Source organism: Procambarus clarkii, chromosome 27, assembly GCF_040958095.1.
Source record: "Procambarus clarkii isolate CNS0578487 chromosome 27, FALCON_Pclarkii_2.0, whole genome shotgun sequence".
In the NCBI taxonomy this organism is placed as follows: Eukaryota; Metazoa; Arthropoda; class Malacostraca; order Decapoda; family Cambaridae; genus Procambarus; species Procambarus clarkii.
Genome location: NC_091176.1, coordinates 17,469,681 through 17,487,791, shown reverse-complemented (window position 1 = coordinate 17,487,791; position 18,111 = coordinate 17,469,681). Strand labels below are relative to the sequence as shown.

At 44.0% G+C, this 18,111-nt stretch overlaps 1 protein-coding gene across 1 annotated transcript in view; it reads left to right on the top strand.

The window, feature by feature from the left end:
• Positions 1 to 6,453: 6,453 nt before the first annotated feature.
• LOC123749509 (RYamide receptor-like) overlaps positions 6,454 to 18,111 on the top strand; it is a 120,894-nt gene continuing 109,236 nt past the window's right edge. Inside the window, exon 1 of the mRNA XM_069332391.1 lies at positions 6,454 to 9,579. Coding sequence (XP_069188492.1) covers positions 8,701 to 9,579 — 879 coding nt within the window. The 5' untranslated portion in view covers positions 6,454 to 8,700. The remainder of the gene's footprint in view (positions 9,580 to 18,111) is intronic.

The following is an 18,111-nucleotide window of genomic DNA, read 5'->3' as shown; positions in this document are numbered from 1 at the left end:
CCTATAAAGATAGGTTAGGTTAGGTTAGGTAGGGTTGGTTAGGTTCGGTCATATATCTACGTTAATTTTAACTCCAATAAAAAAAAATTGACCTCATACATAATGAAATGGGTAGCTTTATCATTTCATAAGAAAAAAATTAGAGAAAATATATTAATTCATGAAAACTTGGCTTATTAGGCAAATCGGGCCTTGCATAGTAGCCCAAAAAGTGAGTTCTGGCTACTAGGTACGACATATATATATATATATATATATATATATATATATATATATATATATATATATATATATATATATATATATGGCAAACTTTTTTGAATATGAAGCTACTTTTTGGCGAACATGAAATTTACTCCCGAGAAGGCGTCCAACAGGGTGACCCCCTTGCTCCTCTCCTTTTCTGCTTAGTCATCAAACAAGTCGATAATGACGATAATCTCTTTCAAGAGAGACTGAGCCTGCTCTTCCCTACATCATTACGTCGTACATACAAGATACTATATAGAAGATACGTCCACCAGTATCGCCAAACGTTTTGCCCAGGAAGCAAATCGTACCATGCTCACCCCGACACCTGGCAACAGCCCGCCATAACCAGCAAACTGCTCATCCTCTGCCTGCCTGTTGCTGATTGGCTGGTGTCTCGTCGCACCTGCACTCCGCCACCACCGCGAGTCAACGTCTGGGCAGCAGCACGCCAGACTCGTCAGAATATCTTTGTGCTCCATGAAGTTGACATCTCTCGCTGGTAGACTAAGCCTTGGCTTTTGTGTACTAAGGGAGGTGGCAGCTTGAAGCCAGTATTCCAGCACCCATTACATATTTTATTTTGCTATCACTGTAACTTACTTGTCTTAGCGTAACTTTTCATTTGCCAGTGATTATTCATGTTATTTTGTTTGTTGACTTGTCCTGCATTTTATGAGATTACCTTTATTCATGTCTTGTTTTCTAGAGTAATTAAAATTTCATTGTTTATATACTTGTGTTTTGTGTATATTCCCATTACCTTACCACAGACGAAAGGACAAACTTTTCTCTTTTTTTTTGTGATGTGACGAGGCCCTGCCCCCAGCTTTTGAAACAGCCGAACACCAACGCTTTACCGTCACAATATATATATACGTGGTGTAGTGGTAAGACACTCGCCTGGCGTTCCGCGAGCGCTATGTCATGGGTTCGTATCCTGGCCGGGGAGGATTTACTGGGCGCAATTCCTTAACTGTAGCCTCTGTTTAACGCAACAGTAAAATGTGTACTTGGATGAAAAAACGATTCTTCGCGGCAGGGGATCGTATTCCAGGGACCTGCCCGAAACGCTACGCGTACTAAAGGCTGTACAAGAATGTAACAACTCTTGTATATATCTCAAAAAAAAAAAAAAAAAAAAATATATATATATATATATATATATATATATATATATATATATATATATATATATATATATATATATATATATATATATATATATATATATATATATATATATGGCAAACGTTTTTGAATATGAAGCTACTTTTTGGCGAACATGAAATTTACTCCCGAGAAGGCGTCCAACAGGGTGACCCCCTTGCTCCTCTCCTTTTCTGCTTAGTCATCAAACAAGTCACAGAGGTCCTGTCCAGCGAGCTTAACATCTGGTTCTTGGATGATGGTACCCTAGCTGGTTCCCAAGACTCACTCCTGGAGGACATCAGAAAAATTCAGGAGCAAGGTGCAGTTTTAGGCCTCACCCTGAACCCTTCTAAACGTGAAATAATATGTTCCAACCAACCTCTATTCTCTCTACCATCGTAGAGAGAATAGAGGGTCTTCTGCCAAATATCCATAAAACTAAACCTGAAGACAGCACACTCTTAGGAGCTCCCCTGGGGTTGAAAGCCATCGATAAGGTCCTTGATAAGAAAATCGCCGACCTTAAGAGGATGGATGGGAGGATTGAGGATATTGATGCTCATGATGCACTCTACCTCATCACCAGATGTCTGTCCCTCCCCAGGTTAACCTACTTTCTGAGGTGTTCACCATCTTACAGTAGCCAAAAACTAAGTGAGTATGACCGGTTACTGAAATCAATGCTAGAAAAAGCCCTTAACCTCTCTCTTGATGACCTACAGTGGAAACAAGCCTCTCTTCCCGTAAGACTTGGGGGCCTCGGAGTTCGAACAGCAACGCAAATCGCTGTTCCAGCCTTCCTGTCCTCCTTATCAGCATCCGACGACCTTGTGAAGGAAATTCTACCTGCCCACTTACATCAGCTGGCAGGTGTACATGATCCCAATTTTACACGCTGTGCCACAGAGTGGGCCTCTCGTGCAGGCCCATCACCTCAACCACCATCCTCAAAAGCCCACAAGCAATCCAGCTGGGATGGCCCCATTGTAGACCAAGTTGCTGCAGAGTGCCTGGGTGCTGCAACAACACAACACATTGCTCGCCTCACAGCAGTAGCAGCCCCACATGCAGGGGATTTCCTATTAGTAACCCCAATGTCGGCAACTGACATGCGTCTCACACCACATGCCCTCCGAATTGCTGTGGCCCTCCGCCTTACTGCCCCAATCCACACCAGATATAGGTGTATTTGTGGCGAGGTGGTGGCTGACAGGTACGGCCACCATGGCCTACTCTGCCAAAGCACAGGGGGATGGCACTCGAGGCACAGTGAAGTTAACGACATCATCAAGAGGAGCCTCACCACAGCTGGATGCCCAGCTGAAAGAGAGCCCCGTTATCTAACGCCCCGTAACTCTGATGCTCTTATTGGTCGCCCGGATGGTATCACAGTGAACCCCTGGAAGAATGGCAAGCAGTTGGTATGGGGCTACACGTGCGTATCAACCCTGGCTAACACCTACATTAACCTCAGTGTTGCACAACCAGGTGGCGCTGCCACCCACAGGGAAGCAGCCAAATCCCGTAAGTATAGAGAACTGGATCACCACTACAATTTTGTCCCCATTGCTTCTGAGACACTCGGCGCCTGGGGTAAAAGTGTACCAGTTTTTTAAAGGAACTGGGTTCTAGGCTCATTGAAAAAAACAAGGACCCTAGAGCTGCCAGCTTTCTTTTCCAGTGCCTCAGCGTGGCGATACAGAGGGGAAATGCGCACTGCATCCAGGGTTCCTGCCCGCCATCTGAGGAGCTGGAGGAACTCGACAACCTATGATAACCATCTTTGTAACCTATATGTAACTCCTTTTTTGTAACAAAGTTCAAATAAAGCAAATATATATGTGTACATACAAAAGAATGGGGTTGGTAGGAGAAGACAATATTAGTGTTCAGTGAGAAACCACAAGGTCTCCTCTGAATATTTTTTATTTTCTTCTCCGAGGCTATGGGTCCCCACATTGGCACCAGAGGTGGCACAATAAAAATATATATATATATATATATATATATATATATATATATATATATATATATATATATATATATATATATATATATATATATATATATATATATATATATATATAATAGATTGGCTAGAAAGGCGGGGACCAAGAGTTAATAGCTCGATTCTACAGACACAAATAGTAAATACAAATAGTAAATACACCCACCCACCCAGCCCCCACAAAGCACACATTTAGCTGGTGCTCACCTTAACAAGAACTCTGCACACTGCACGTAAAGCTTGAGAGAGGACACCAAGGAGAAGAATACTGGAACAACTTTGAGGTGTTAACTTTGTAACGAGAGGCCAGCTGCAGGTGTTCCAGGGAAGGTGTGTGTCTTGTCTCAAACACAAATTGGAATTACACGACTTTTATGACGAAGATTTTATGTGTGTTTACTATTTTTCTCTGCTATTTGTGTCTGTAGAATGGGGCTATTTATGCTCCTAGCCCCCTTCCTTTTTTAACCAATCTATTTTTCTTCTGTTATATCAAGTACATATATTGCTCTCTAATGCATGCACACACACACATCCCCAGGAAGCAGTCCTTGGCAGCTGGCTAGCTCCCAGATAACCTTTTTACTGGTAGGGGAACATGTGCATCTCCCTACCTATTTGTTTCCGCCTTCGCCGGGAATCGAACTCGGGCCCTTAGGACTACCACGCCCAAGCGCTATCCACTCAGCCGCAAGGCCCCCTAGCGTGTGTATTCGTACGTGTGTGTGTGTGTGCGTGTTTGTGACTGTGTGTGTGTGTGTGTGTGTGTGTGTGTGTGTGTGTGTGTGTGTGTGTGTGTGTGTGTGTGTGTGTGTGTGTGTGTGTGTGTGTGTGTGTGTGTGTTCACCTAGTTGACCTAGTTGTGTTTGCGGAGGTTGAGCTTTACTCTTTCGGCCCGCCTCTCAACTGTCAATCAACTGTTTACTAACTACTATTTATTTTTCCACACCACACACACACACCCCAGGAAGCAGCCCGTGACATCTGACTAACTCCCAGGTAACTATTTACTGCTAGATATCAGGGGCATTCAGGGTGAAAGAAACTTTGCCCATTTGTTTCTGCCTCGTGCGGGAATCGAACCCTCGCCACAGAATTACGAGTCGCTATCCACCAGGCTACGAGACCCCTGTGTGTGTGTGTGTGTGTGTGTGTGTGTGTGTGTGTGTGTGTGTGTGTGTGTGTGTGTGTGTGTGTTTGTGTGTGAGTGTGTGTGTGTATGTGTGTAATGGTTACCTAACTATACTTACAGGATGAGAGCTATGCTCGTGGAGTCAAGTCGTCTGCACACCTATACACCTGAATTAACATATGTTGTGTGTGTACACATATGCTTCACGGACCCTCCCACTGCACACACTGACACCTGGACCATCAACACGTGCTACAAAGACGGTCTGAGTGTACACGAATGTATTAAATGTGCGTTTGATCGACGACATTTAAACCAAAAAAGGACGATATATATATATGACCACCATAGGATATTCGAGTGTACACATGTGTACAGAATAGCAAATTAGTGTACACCTGTTTGTCTTGACGCGGAAGAGTATAAACAAGTGTAACTCAGACCATCCACACACACACATTATATATATATATATATATATATATATATATATATATATATATATATATATATATATATATATATATATATATATATATATATAGGTAGAGTTGTGACGACTTGTCCGCCGACGAGGCCTTAAAGGTCACGTGACCTGGTGTAAGCAAATGGGAGGAGACCTCTCATGTTATGCGTCAGCTAAACTGGCTGTGAATGTCCCGTGGGAAGTCAGTTGCTGGTTGGACATGGTGGAATGAGGAGGTTCTTAGCCCCGGTGCTCTCTAAATTTGGAGTGTTCTCTTATTTGAAGCCATTTAATTTAAAACAAAACCCTAATTTAGAGACGGTTACGATCTCCTTTTGACGCCGGAGTTATTCTTGAACTCGCGCTAAAACAGACCTGGTCCTCGGTAGAAAGATCATTGTGCATGAGAGGCAAAGAAGTCAATAGCGATCTGTCGTATCATAGGAATTAATACCTGTGACAGTGGTCGGTAGGAGGCACGACCCATGATTTATTTATCTCTGGAATTCAAGAGCACGTCAGCCAGGGTCTGTAGGAGCACCGTAGATGACTGAATGTGTCAGTGGGGTCGTACTGTTTACATACGTGTTGTACTCTCATCAATTCGCACAATATTTTTGGGCAAAAACCAGGTCCGTTACCTCGAACCTTCAATAATTACTCCACTTTGCTACTTCAGGACCTTCAATAACATCTCCATTTTGCTGCCACCAAGCAGGCCGGAATACTGATAGGATTCCTGTGTGAAAACAAATCCAATAGGCCACTGGATTGCTCTTGTTAATGGAGTTTAACCAGCAGTCTAATAGCCTCTTCATGTGATCCCATCCGGGCTCTTTAACACCTGCTGAAACTCAACAAAAGAGGAATTTTTGGCCTCACGTTTTTTGCCCCATTAACAGCTACTCACTCGGAGGCTTCCGCTGGCTCCAAGTCGCCTGCATTATATGATTCCAGGGCTGGACCAGGGCTGGAAACACGCTCCAGGAATCTCAGTTTGAATATACTTTATGGAGTAGCTCATCTTTATTGTATGTTGCATGTCTGAACATCCTGCTTGGAAATTAGATGGTATATTAAGTCGGGGAGAGGGGAATAGGGGGCAGGGGAGAGGGAGGGACAGGGGGAGAAAGGGAGAGCTGAAGAACTGGAGAGTGAAAGTTGTGAATGAATGAATGCTGGGCAGAGAAAAAGGAAAGGTGTAGAGAGAGGGAGAACGAGTGTAAATGAAATGAAGAAAAAATGCTAGAAATTAAATAATTAGTATAGAAAAGTGTGAAGAGAGTGAGAGTGTATAGAGAGAGGAGTGAGAGTGTATAGAGGGATTAAGAGTGTACAGAGTGAAGGATTGAGAGTGTATATAGAGAGGGAGTGAGAGTATAGAGAGAGAGAGAGAGGGGGAGAGTGAGAGTGTACAGAGCGAGAGGGAGAGAGAGAGAGTGGGAAGGAGTGAGAGCGAGTGCAGCAGTCAGGCCAGAGACGCCTCGGCCTCAACACGCGCACAAACTCTCACCTCCTCGGCTGGCCTCCGCTCTCACTGGCCGACACGCCTCTCGAGTCTTCCTCTAATGTCCACAGCGGGATAGTCGCTCTCCAGCCCAGGCCTGGTCGCCCTCGAAGCACTCAAGTAAACCTTGAGGATCGTCTACCAGCTTAGTCCTTCAACAGCTCAAGACTAATCATCTTTTGAAAGCGGTAGTCGTTCTTCAACTTGGAAGAATCACCTTTACAAGTCGTCCACCTGTCTGACTTGTAACTCCATCGCCTGAAGATAGTCGTCCTCCACCTGACCTCGAAGTCACTCCTCTCTCTGCACCACCTCCTCGCTCCCTAACGAGCTCCTCGAGGCCCTATGGCACTTGCCTCGCATTTAAACGAGATGGGTGAGGATTGAAATACAATCGAACTGGATTAGTCGTGTGTGTGTGTGGTGCAGGTAATGGTAGGGAAGCCTGTGATCGGTGCCTGAAGCGAGTTAAGCCGATTAGAAGCCGTGAATGGTTGGTGCGATGGATTACGGGACACCAATCAATCCAAAGCTTTTGTGATGTAAACGCTCCCATGTCACAATATTTCTTAGGACATATGCATTATAATGAAATCTTCTGTGACTAAATTCAGAATTCGATTCGGAGTCCTCGAATCGCCAATCGGTGTTCTGTAAATATTCTTTTTTTTACAGCGTGTGTGAACATATAAGAAAGTAAGTAATGTATCAAAGAAAGCATTGAGACATAAATTAAACAAATAAGTGTGCCCTGAATATATTCAATTATATGCTCACACCTGGAGGCTATAATTTTACCTGTGATACCACCATGTAGACCTCATAACCTTATATCTGAAGGCCACTTGGCCCTTAACATTGCGTGTTCGCTTGAAAAACTGTGTAATTAATTGAAAGTTGTTTCGCACATTTGATGAATATGTGTTATGTATGGGCCTTAAAAATATGTAATCGTACAAAAATTATGTACAAGCGACGTATGTACATTTGATATAAACATGTGCAGGTATTGATAATATGTACGTCTGATATATACACATGTGATTGATCATATGCTTATCTGACATCGCGTAAACTAAGCTAAGTCCACCAGTATTAAGGGGACCACTTTCTCCGGAACAGCATAATTTCACGTGTAAGTCAAACAACACGTTCCTGTAATTAACAAAAACCTCAGTTGAAAATTAGAGTTCAAGATCATATTTTGGCAACTAGATTCACACTAACTACTGATTTAGCCTGAAGTATCACGGCATATAAACACAAAAGGTTCCTGATATCACTATACAATAATTCTCAAGAGCCAGAACGGCCAGGAACGTGTATGGACGACGTTCGTTTACAAAAATTAACCAGATTAGTGCAGGAGGGGAGAGTGAGAGAGAGAAAGATGAAAAGATAAAGATAGAAAAATAGAGAGATATACTATAAGTTGTCCCTGTATCTTATCGGTAAATCTCGATTAATCTCGACAGCTACACCCAAAACGGTTGGCTCCTTCACCACCAAAAACAGGAAGTGGAAAGAGAGGAAGAGGAGAAGGAGGCGGAAGAAGATAAACTGCGATAAGGCAGAAGTAACCAGGAAGTCGATACGCACTATGGTTCCCGATAAGATTAGCGATACTCTAAAGCTGACTGGAAAACTAATCTTCCACCGGGGAGGCCTCGGGACGCAGTACCTGCAGGGGGCGCTGAAGGGCAAGGACGGCTGAGGAGTGACGTTCTCGCAGCACCTACAGCAGTGTCCAGGGACACGGCCGGGACACTGGTGATTCAATATATTGATATATGAACACGTGTGAATAGTGATTACAGAAACATATATGTGACATACAGCTTGTGGATTACAGTTAGCGGATTTTTAGTGCCAAGAATTAGCGAGTAAATACAGAAAGAAAAAGGAGACAGAGGAGCCACAATTGTGTAAGGTTGATCTGAAAGGTGAAGTGATCTAGTCTCAGTGAGATGAGCCACACTCGGCTCAGAGGACACAGGTAGCGTGGCTGCTTCAGGAAGGTTGTAACCACTAGAATACGCACAAAAAAAGGCATATTGGTGACCATAATGGCAGTGTTGGGCGAGGAGTCGCCTCGGCCACTCCAGTGCCGCGCGCCCTAAACTGCCAATCAAAACAAAGGGTGTTCGAGTGACAGGTTAAGACAGGAGAGACAGACAGACGCCGAGATGATGACCACAGATTTTCGAATGAGCAATTTCCTGGCCTTGGCGGAGGACGCGAGGAACGACAGCGAGTACATTTTGTTGCTGTGTTCCCCCAACGAGTCGCTGCCCGTCCGCTACAGGCTGGAGTTCGCGTGCGACTTGTGCAACGCGAGCGACGTGCTGGTGCTGTGGGAGCGCGGGGTGTGCGACTACCCTCCCACCCCGGCCTTCAACGCCTCCATCTACGTCTTCTACATCGCCATCCTGGTCTTCGCCGTGCTGGGGAACTCCGTCGTCGTGTACGTCGTGTGCTCCTCCGCCAAGATGAGGACCGTCACCAACTACTTCATCGCCAACCTGGCCGTCGGGGACCTGTGGATGGCCATATTCTGCGTCCCCTTCTCCTTCCTCAGCACCCTCATACTCAAGTACTGGCCCTTCGGCGGCCACCTCTGCGTCGCCGTCAACTACCTGCAGGCGGTGTCGGTCTTCGTCTCGGCTTACACGCTGGTGGCCATCAGCCTGGACCGCTACCTGGCCATCATCTATCCCCTGCGGCCTCGTATGACCCGATTCCAGGCGAAGGTGATCATCGCCGTGGTGTGGATCCTCTCCCTGGCCACCACCCTCCCCGTCGCCGTCTACTCCAGCCTCCTGACGCCCAATATCAACTTCTACAAGGTCTTCGGGCGGCAGGTGTGCATGGAGGACTGGGGCGAGAGCCAGGCGGAGAACGACTCCCGCATGGCCTACAGCGTCGCCCTCATGCTGCTGCAGTACTTCCTGCCGCTGGCGGTGCTCGTCTTCACCTACTCCAGGATCGCCATGGTCGTCTGGGGCAAGAAGAACCTCGGCGAGACCCCCGCCAGGATGGACAGGATCGCCAGGAGCAAAAGAAAGGTAAGATAGACCCCGTACTCGACATCTTTATTCCAGTACAAACAAAAATATATATATATATATATATATATATATATATATATATATATATATATATACAGCGGTTCTCGTTCTCTGTCGTTTTGTTTCCACTTTCTCCTTTATCAAATCTTACCCGAAGACTATTTTTCCGTTCAGTCCCCCACGAGTGATTCTGTGAATTCTATTTTGGTTTTCATAAATCGATTATTGAAACTGTTGCTGTGGAAACTGGCTCATTCCAGCCGCTATATTGCTCTTGACGACCTCAACCACTCCTAACTCTCCGCCGGCCTTGTTCCAGTCGTTAGTTATTAACTACGATTTTTTGTATCTGCATCTCGTTTCATGTCAAAATGTTTCATATTAAGTGTTCTACGCTGTTGATAATGCTCGCTGGACTGTCTTTACTCATCATTATCATTGCTACTGTTATCGAATATTTAATAAAAAGACATAAATATTGAAAATTGTTAGTAGTCCTGCCAATTAATTTAGCATGAGAACACGGAGAGATTGTGCTTGTTGATAATTGCGTTCAATTATTTATTTTCAGTTCACACAGCGATCCCGAGTGGAACAATAATTGGTCTCGGTAATAAAAATAATCTCAATTCGTCCAATAAACTCTATAATGCCCTGTGGAAAACAGCTCAGGTTAGAATTATATAACTGCAAAAGTGAATACAAAATATAACATAATATCATGTCATATAACATTACCAATAAACAGAACAAATTAATAGCAGAACGCTGAAGAGTTCCTGTAACGACGGAACTGTAATTAATCACAGGAGGGTAATAATAATACTACTCTACCACTGTACCATCACGACTTGTAAAAAAAAAAGTTATACAACCGGTTTTCTACTGAAAGCACAAGCAATCAGGAGGCGCCTCTTGAAGCCAGTCCAAACTATTACGTATGACCTCCAAGCACTCGGGGAGGGAGGGGGGGGGGGAAGGCCCGGTTATATATATTGAGATTTTCTGTGAACAATAATATTAAAAAAAATAGTAATACAAATAATAATAAATCGTACGCACAAATGCTTATATTGCATTTCAGCTTTCCTGTTACCTCTTCGAAGCGTAATCTGTTCCACCTGACTGTTATTTCTAAGAGGATCTGACTTGCCGCTGGGACTGAGTCATGTAAACTTGCATTTCCAAGTATTATAGTGTATGTTCGTGAACTAATATTTATCTGCGAACCTTAGAATGCATCTGCGTTGCTTTCCTGTCTGTCTACTGGCGAGCGAAAACTATCACTGGCTCTATGTGCATCCATGGTACCCTAACAGACGTCACTCTTACAGACGTCACTCTTACAGACGTCACTCTTACAGACGTCACTCTTCCAGACGAGACTCTTCCAGGCGTGTCATTTTTAAACTTGACCTATAATGTCGTAACTCCGAGTACCACTTGGAGGGACGAAATACTACAGGTATTACACTACATAACTAAGACCCAATTAAGGAGTAGAATGCCTACATTCATACGAAATATCGTAACGAATCCTACGAATCCTTACGTTAACTCACGGGACCTCATAATATTTCTGTTTCTTCGGTCTTTCAGTGACTAACTTCCTGACTTTCAGTAAACTTCTTGTGACTTTGTGTTATCTTTAAGTTCTCTCGTGATTTCTTATGATCACTTATGACTAGATGATGACTTCCCGTAACCCCTCGGTGACCTCTGATGACCCCTCCGTGACCTCTGATGACCCCTCCGTGACCTCTGATGACCCCTACGTGACCTCTGATGATCCCTCGATGACCCCTCGGTGGCCTCTGATGACCCCTCTGTGACCTCTGATGACCCCTCTGTGACCTCTGATGACCCCTCCGTGACCTCTGATGACCCCTCCGTAACCTCTGATGACCCCTCCGTGACCTCTGATGATCCCTCGATGACCTCTGATGACCCCTCGTGACCTTCTGTGATCCCGCGTGACCTCCAGCCTTCTGACGGAGGTTTAATAACCAAACAAACATCGTTATCCCTCTCTGATTACTCGGTTCCTTGCCATACACGGCTCAAACAAGATGAGTTGCTATCACCTGTATTTAATTGCCTGATTTAAGATTCTCAAGAATTAATAATTATTCTTGAATTCTTAATAATTATTCTCTCTCTTCTTCTCATTTTATCTCTGTCTCTCTCTCATTCATTCATTCATTTACTCACTCACACACACTCTTTCCCCCTCTCTCTCTATCTTTTTCTTTCACAGTACATATCTGTGCTCTGTTCTGATAGCGACTATTGGAAATCATTAGGTCAATTGTAGTGTCACACTGGACAAATAAGTGTATGTGTTTGTACTAACAGAGTTGTGATCACGGAGTTTAAACTCCAGTTTATGGATCCTGTCCGACAATATACAGTCGATTAGTGTGGATGCCAAACCTTTTGAGTCATTTTTATATAGGAGTCAGTGTATAGAAGCGTCCTCCACTATTTCACTTTCCTATTTATAATACTTCTTCACTATTCTTACACTGAAGCAGCCCAGTGAAATACCGTTGCGGTTCATTGGGCTGCCTCTGTCTAGTTTCCGCATGTGTCCCCTTGTTCATGTCCCCCCTCGTGTGAAATTCTCGTGCTTACGTTGTCGGCTTTCATGAGTATCTTGTAGGTCGTGCTCATGTCTGTCTGGCCTGTCGCGTCTTTCAATTTATGTTGGTTGGTCAACATTCTGATGCCGAGTCCTCTCCGACGCATGGAGTAGTATAGTCCCCTGTGTTGAAGTGTGCTGCGATGATCCCTGTATTTCAAGTCTATCTTGCCGCGTTTGAAGTGCCTGAGATTAACAGTCTTGTTCCATATCTAAATTTGAACAAAAGTGCTCTTTGTAATTATAGTTTAAGTTACTCATGATGTTTCTATCGTACTCCTGCACCACGGGCCTTTGATCTTCGTGTTTACTGGTTATATAATGCTTCCACTATTATTTTGAGGCTTTTAATTAATACGGTGTTGGCTATGTATAGTCTCTAAGTCCTTCACAATATGATAACATCTTCTTGAACCCAGTCTTGCCGCATTAATTTAGCCTCTTAGCTTTCTCCGTCCCTTCTCTTAAGTTATGTGGTAGTCATTGAGGAATGTTCCTCTTGTTATATGTGCAGACAGACCCTTTCTGCCTGGGCAAATACATTTGGAATCCCGTCTTGTATTCGTTCCCCGAGATCATCTGCCCTTGTGATCCCTTGCACATTTATAAATAAATGAATAGCGTTATTCCGTGTTTTTGTCTCTGGCCTTCTCATCATCTGTCCTTAAAGTGAGGAGGCACTCGAGTTAGGGAGTGTGAGTATAGACTAATTTAGGTAACTTGGAGAGAGATGAACTGGAGTGGAGGTTAGTTGGAAGGCCCATGTATGATAAATGTATGAATGGGGTTGTGGGTAGCATGTGGGAAGAAGGAATTGGGTTTTTGTTATGGGGTTTCTTACCAAAAATAACAAATGGAATGATTGTTAAAGGTTGACAGAGTGCATGAAGGGCTTGTAATTATCAGAGGCAAGAGCGGGGGATGGAAGAGAGACGGACTGTGAGGTCTATAGGACTTTGGTGTGTGTTTCGGGGGACTTGCTGCCTGGGTAACAGCTTCTCCCCCGAATTAACCTATCCTGGCTTTGCGCCCTGGTGAAGCCACTCCAGACCAGGTCGACACCAGAGCGCAACTCCATAGTCTCCTGAGACTGAAGGATGCCTACTACTACTACTACTATACTAATACATTTGTCTGACTGGAAGTATATATATTGATAGGGTTGGACCTTGCTGATCCTTGTGCTGCTATGTTGACCTCTGCAGCTGCAACTCTCCGTTCACTTGTAATATCCTTCTGCAGCAATATTTATTATTTATTTATTTATTTATTTATTTATTTATTTATTTATTTATTTATTTATTTATTTATATACAAGAAGGTACATTGAGGGCTAAGAGAGAACATAGAAATGAAGTTGATTTCACATTCTTGTAAAGCCACTAGCACGCATAGCGTTTCGGCCAAAATACTTCTTTGCAGTTGGCAAAGATTCTTTGAGGGTTCTTATATCACAGGATGTTCTGATTTGTTGCATTGTTTCACACCACAAATTTTACGAGTTGACTTTTTACAGACTAACACGAAAGCTGACATGTTTTTGTCGACCTGTTGTATGTATGTAAATATCAGTCAGGATCCTCGTTACGAGGGGCTCACATACTGGCTTTACGTTCCGTTTTGTTAGAATATTCCATTGTTTTCAGTCATAACGACATGATTGTCCTGTTCACTTTTTTTTCTAAAGAGGACAGGAGCTTCATTCACAGTGGCTGTATGCTTCATCACTTTATGCAAATATTGTTTATATTTCCTGTGTGCTCTTATTTCTGAAACTATTATTTGTCTAATAAGTCGAATTCCAACGTTTCTCCTTTTCTGATACAAGAATGTACTTTCATTTTTTACTGAGGAATAATTTTCATTAGCATCAGTTAAAATCCTCATAGCTTTGCTTTTATCTGGAGTGAAGACCAGTAGCCATTTTGTCAGATCACTTCTAAAGTGTCAAGTTCGCTTGGGAGGGTATAACAACTCTCGTTATTCAGATTTCGGGATATTTTTATATCATCAGCAAACACTGTTATGAAGGAGCCAATTTCCCCTGTCAGGTTATTGATTTATAATAAAAATAGAATGGCTCCTAATACCGATTCTTGTGGTCCTCTTCTCCTTGCGTCTCTTCACTCTGATATTTCTCCTTTCACTGAGACCTATTCATCCGCCTTGGGGTTATTTACCTGAATTCTTTTCTCGGTTCACCAACCTGCGTCTGTCGCTTGAGTGAGAGTCTCTTGTGAGAGTGAGAGTCTCTTGTGAGAGTGAGAGTCTCTTGTGAGAGTGAGAGTCTCTTGTGCTGTCCAATATTGTCTCAGTCACGGAAGATTCAGTTTGTCTGTCCTTCACTGTTATTGTTTGAGTTTTGTCATCTTGAAAAGAGCTCTTTTTTTTCAAGCAGAATTTCCATTAGTTGAAATCCATGCCGGTGTTTGCGACCAAGTTCAACTATCCTAAGCGTTATACAATCCTTCTCCTGTTATATAATCCTTCAGTATAGACGGTGAGATATTATCTCGGTTGTGACTTTCAGTTTCTTTAGCTGTTTCTTGCTTCGCATTAGGACACCATAGTGAATCTAGCCCAGGGTGGGGGGGGGGGGATATCTTTCCAGTTGAAAAACATTTGGAAGGTTTTATAAAGTGCATCACATACTTTCCTATCCTTCTCTGTGTCCCTCCCCCCTCCTCCTTATCTCTTGTGTAGCCTGATCATCTGGTCCCTCACAGACAACTTCCTCCTGGTATAACTTAGGGGGTGTGGGTAGGGGCGGGGGGGTGAAATAGTGGTTGATGCATTTTCTGGATATGTGATTCCAATGTTTCTTCCCCGCCACTCCCACAATACCTTGTGCTCGTTTCTCGTTCTTTTATAGTCGTTAAAATAAAGAACGAGTCTTTTATGCTTTTCGAACTGTACTTCTTCCCATGCTCTTTCGGCCCGCCTCTCAACTGTCAATCAACTGTTTCTAATTACTACTACTACTACTACTACTACTACTACTATTTTTTCACATCACACACACACACACACACACACACACACACACACACACACACACACACACACACACACACACACACACACACACACACACACACACACCAGGAAGTAGCCCGTGACAGCTGACTAACTCCCAGGTACCTATTTACTGCTAGGTAACAGGGGCATAGGGTGAAACAAACTCAGTGTGTGAAACTATGTGTGTGTGTACTCACCTATTTGTGCTTGCAGGATCGAGCATTGACTCTTGGATCCCGCCTTTCCAACTATAGGTTGTTTACAGCAATGACTCCTGTCCCATTTCCCTATCATACCTAGTTTTAAAAGTATGAATAGTATTTGCTTCCACAACCTGTTCCCCAAGTGCATTCCATTTTTCCACTACTCTCACGCTAAAAGAAAACTTCCTAACATCTCTGTGACTCATCTGAGTTTCCAGTTTCCACCCATGTCCCCTCGTTCTGTTATTATTACGTGTGAACATTTCATCTATTTCCACTTTGTCAATTCCCCTGAGCATTTTATATGTCCCTATCATATCTCCTCTCTCCCTTCTTTTCTCTAGTGTCGTAAGGTTCAGTTCCTGCAGACGCTCTTCATATCCCATCCCTCGTAACTCTGGGACAAGCCTCGTCGCAAACCTCTGAACCTTCTCCAGTTTCTTTATGTGTTTCTTCAGGTGGGGGCTCCATGATGGCGCGGCATACTCTAAGACGGGTCTCACGTAGGCAGTGTAAAGCGCCCTAAAAGCCTCCTCATTTAGGTTTCTGAATGAAGTTCTAATTTTCGCCAGTGTAGAGTGCGCTGCTGTCGTTATCCTATTTATATGTGCCTCAGGAGTGCCTTGTGTGTGTGTGTGTGTGTGTGTGTGTGTGTGTGTGTGTGTGTGTGTGTGTGTGTGTGTGTGTGTGTGTGTGTGTGTGTGTGTGTGTGCGCGCGTGCGTGCGTGCGTGTGCGTACGATTGTCGCTTTGTCTCTGTTACCAGTTTTAGTTTTTTTTTTTACAAATTCATTCCATTTACCCATTTAAAAAAACATATATTTTCAGGTAAAACACCAATGTCAACGAATATCAACACATTATGTGTGTGCTCTTATTTGAGTTCACAGCTAGCGAAGTTATTGGTCGTGTCAAAGAAAATTTGTAAAAAATATGATCGTGTATTTTCACAATAACATGCCCGATAAATTGACTCTAGCCATTACGTGCAACAGACAGTGATAATCCACAATAAAAACAGACCATAACAGTGCACCCGATGAATCAGGTAAACAAACAAGCAATAGGAAGATGAGCTAGTGTTGACCAGACCACAGACTAGAAGGTGAAGGGACGACGACGTTTCGGTCCGTCCTGGACCATTCTCAAGTCGATTGTCAGTCCACTCGACTTGAGAATGGTCCAGGACGGACCGAAACGTCGTCGTCCCTTACACCTTCTAGTGTGTGGTCTGGTCAACATTCTTCAGCCACGTTATTGTGACTCATCGCTTGCATGAGCTAGTGTGTCCATACGCTCAGTTCATTCAGTCGATCAGTGATGAGTTTTTACGAGCAGAGGATCCGGAAGTTTTTGCCTCTACACAAACGCATAATAAGCGCAGCTTACTGCAATATGTATAAGATTCTACATAGCTTGAGTAACCTGACTCGTCAAAGGAAACGTTTGTACCATGTATTTTTTTTAATAATGAAAATAATTATTTTAATTTATCTAAGTAAGGTAAGAATACTCTTAAGAAACGTGAATATATTGAGCGGTTTAAGGAACCTTCTGTTTTAAAACCCAAAATGTGTGAAGGATTTGACAGAAGAGCTAGCAGGGATTAGTGATCTTAATCATTCAAGTGAGAGAGAGAGAGAGAGAGAGAGAGAGAGAGAGAGAGAGAGAGAGAGAGAGAGAGAGAGAGAGAGAGAGAGAGAGAGAGAGAGAGAGAGAGAGAGAGAGAGAGTCTGTCGGACCAAGGTTGGAGACCAGAGGCCTTGGGCTAGCCGCACTAAATTTTTTCGGGATTTCGCGCTGGTAGTATAGGACGTTCAGGAACAGGTCATGGTCGGCCCCACTGCCTCTCCTTCAACAGGATCGGTGCCTATTGCGACTCCCAACGACTCCTTTGAAGTTTGAAAGAGAGGTTGTTTATTGGGAGAGTATATTTCACGTTCTGAGAAGGGGAGGGGCAAAGGGGTGGGGCAGGGGGGGAGGGGAGAAAGTTGGGAGAGGGGAAGAAAAGAGCAGAAAGGGGATGGAGGTAAAGAAGGAGGATTGGAGAGAGATGGCTGGGAGAGAGAGAGAGAGGAGGGGGTGAGAAACAGCGGGGAGGAGGTGATAGAGGAATGAAGAGGAGAGAGAAAGGGGAAAGGGGAGTGAGACCCGGGGATCGCCGGTTACCGATCTAGTTCAGAGAGAGAGAGAGAGAGAGAGAGAGAGAGAGAGAGGGAGAGAGAGAGATGAGAGAGAGAGAGAGAGAGAGAGAGAGAGAGAGAGAGAGAGAGAGAGAGAGAGAGAGAGAGAGAGAGAGAGAGAGAGAGAGAGAGAGAGAGAGAGAGCGAGAGAGAGAGAGAGAGAGAGAGGAGAGAGAGAGAGAGAGAGAGAGAGAGAGAGAGAGAGAGAGAGAGAGAGAGAGAGAGAGAGAGAGAGAGAGAAGAGAGAGAGAGAGCGAGAGAGAGAGAGAGAGAGAGAGAGAGAGAGAGAGAGAGAGAGAGAGAGAGAGAGAGAGAGAGAGAGAGAGAGAGAGAGAGAGAGAGAGAAGAGAGAGAGAGAAAGAGAGAGAGAGCGAGAGAGAGAGAGAGAGAGAGAGAGAGAGAGAGAGAGAGAGAGAGAGAGAGAGAGAGAGAGAGAGAGAGAGAGAGAAGAGAGAGAGAGAGAGAGAGAAGAGAGAGAGCGAGCG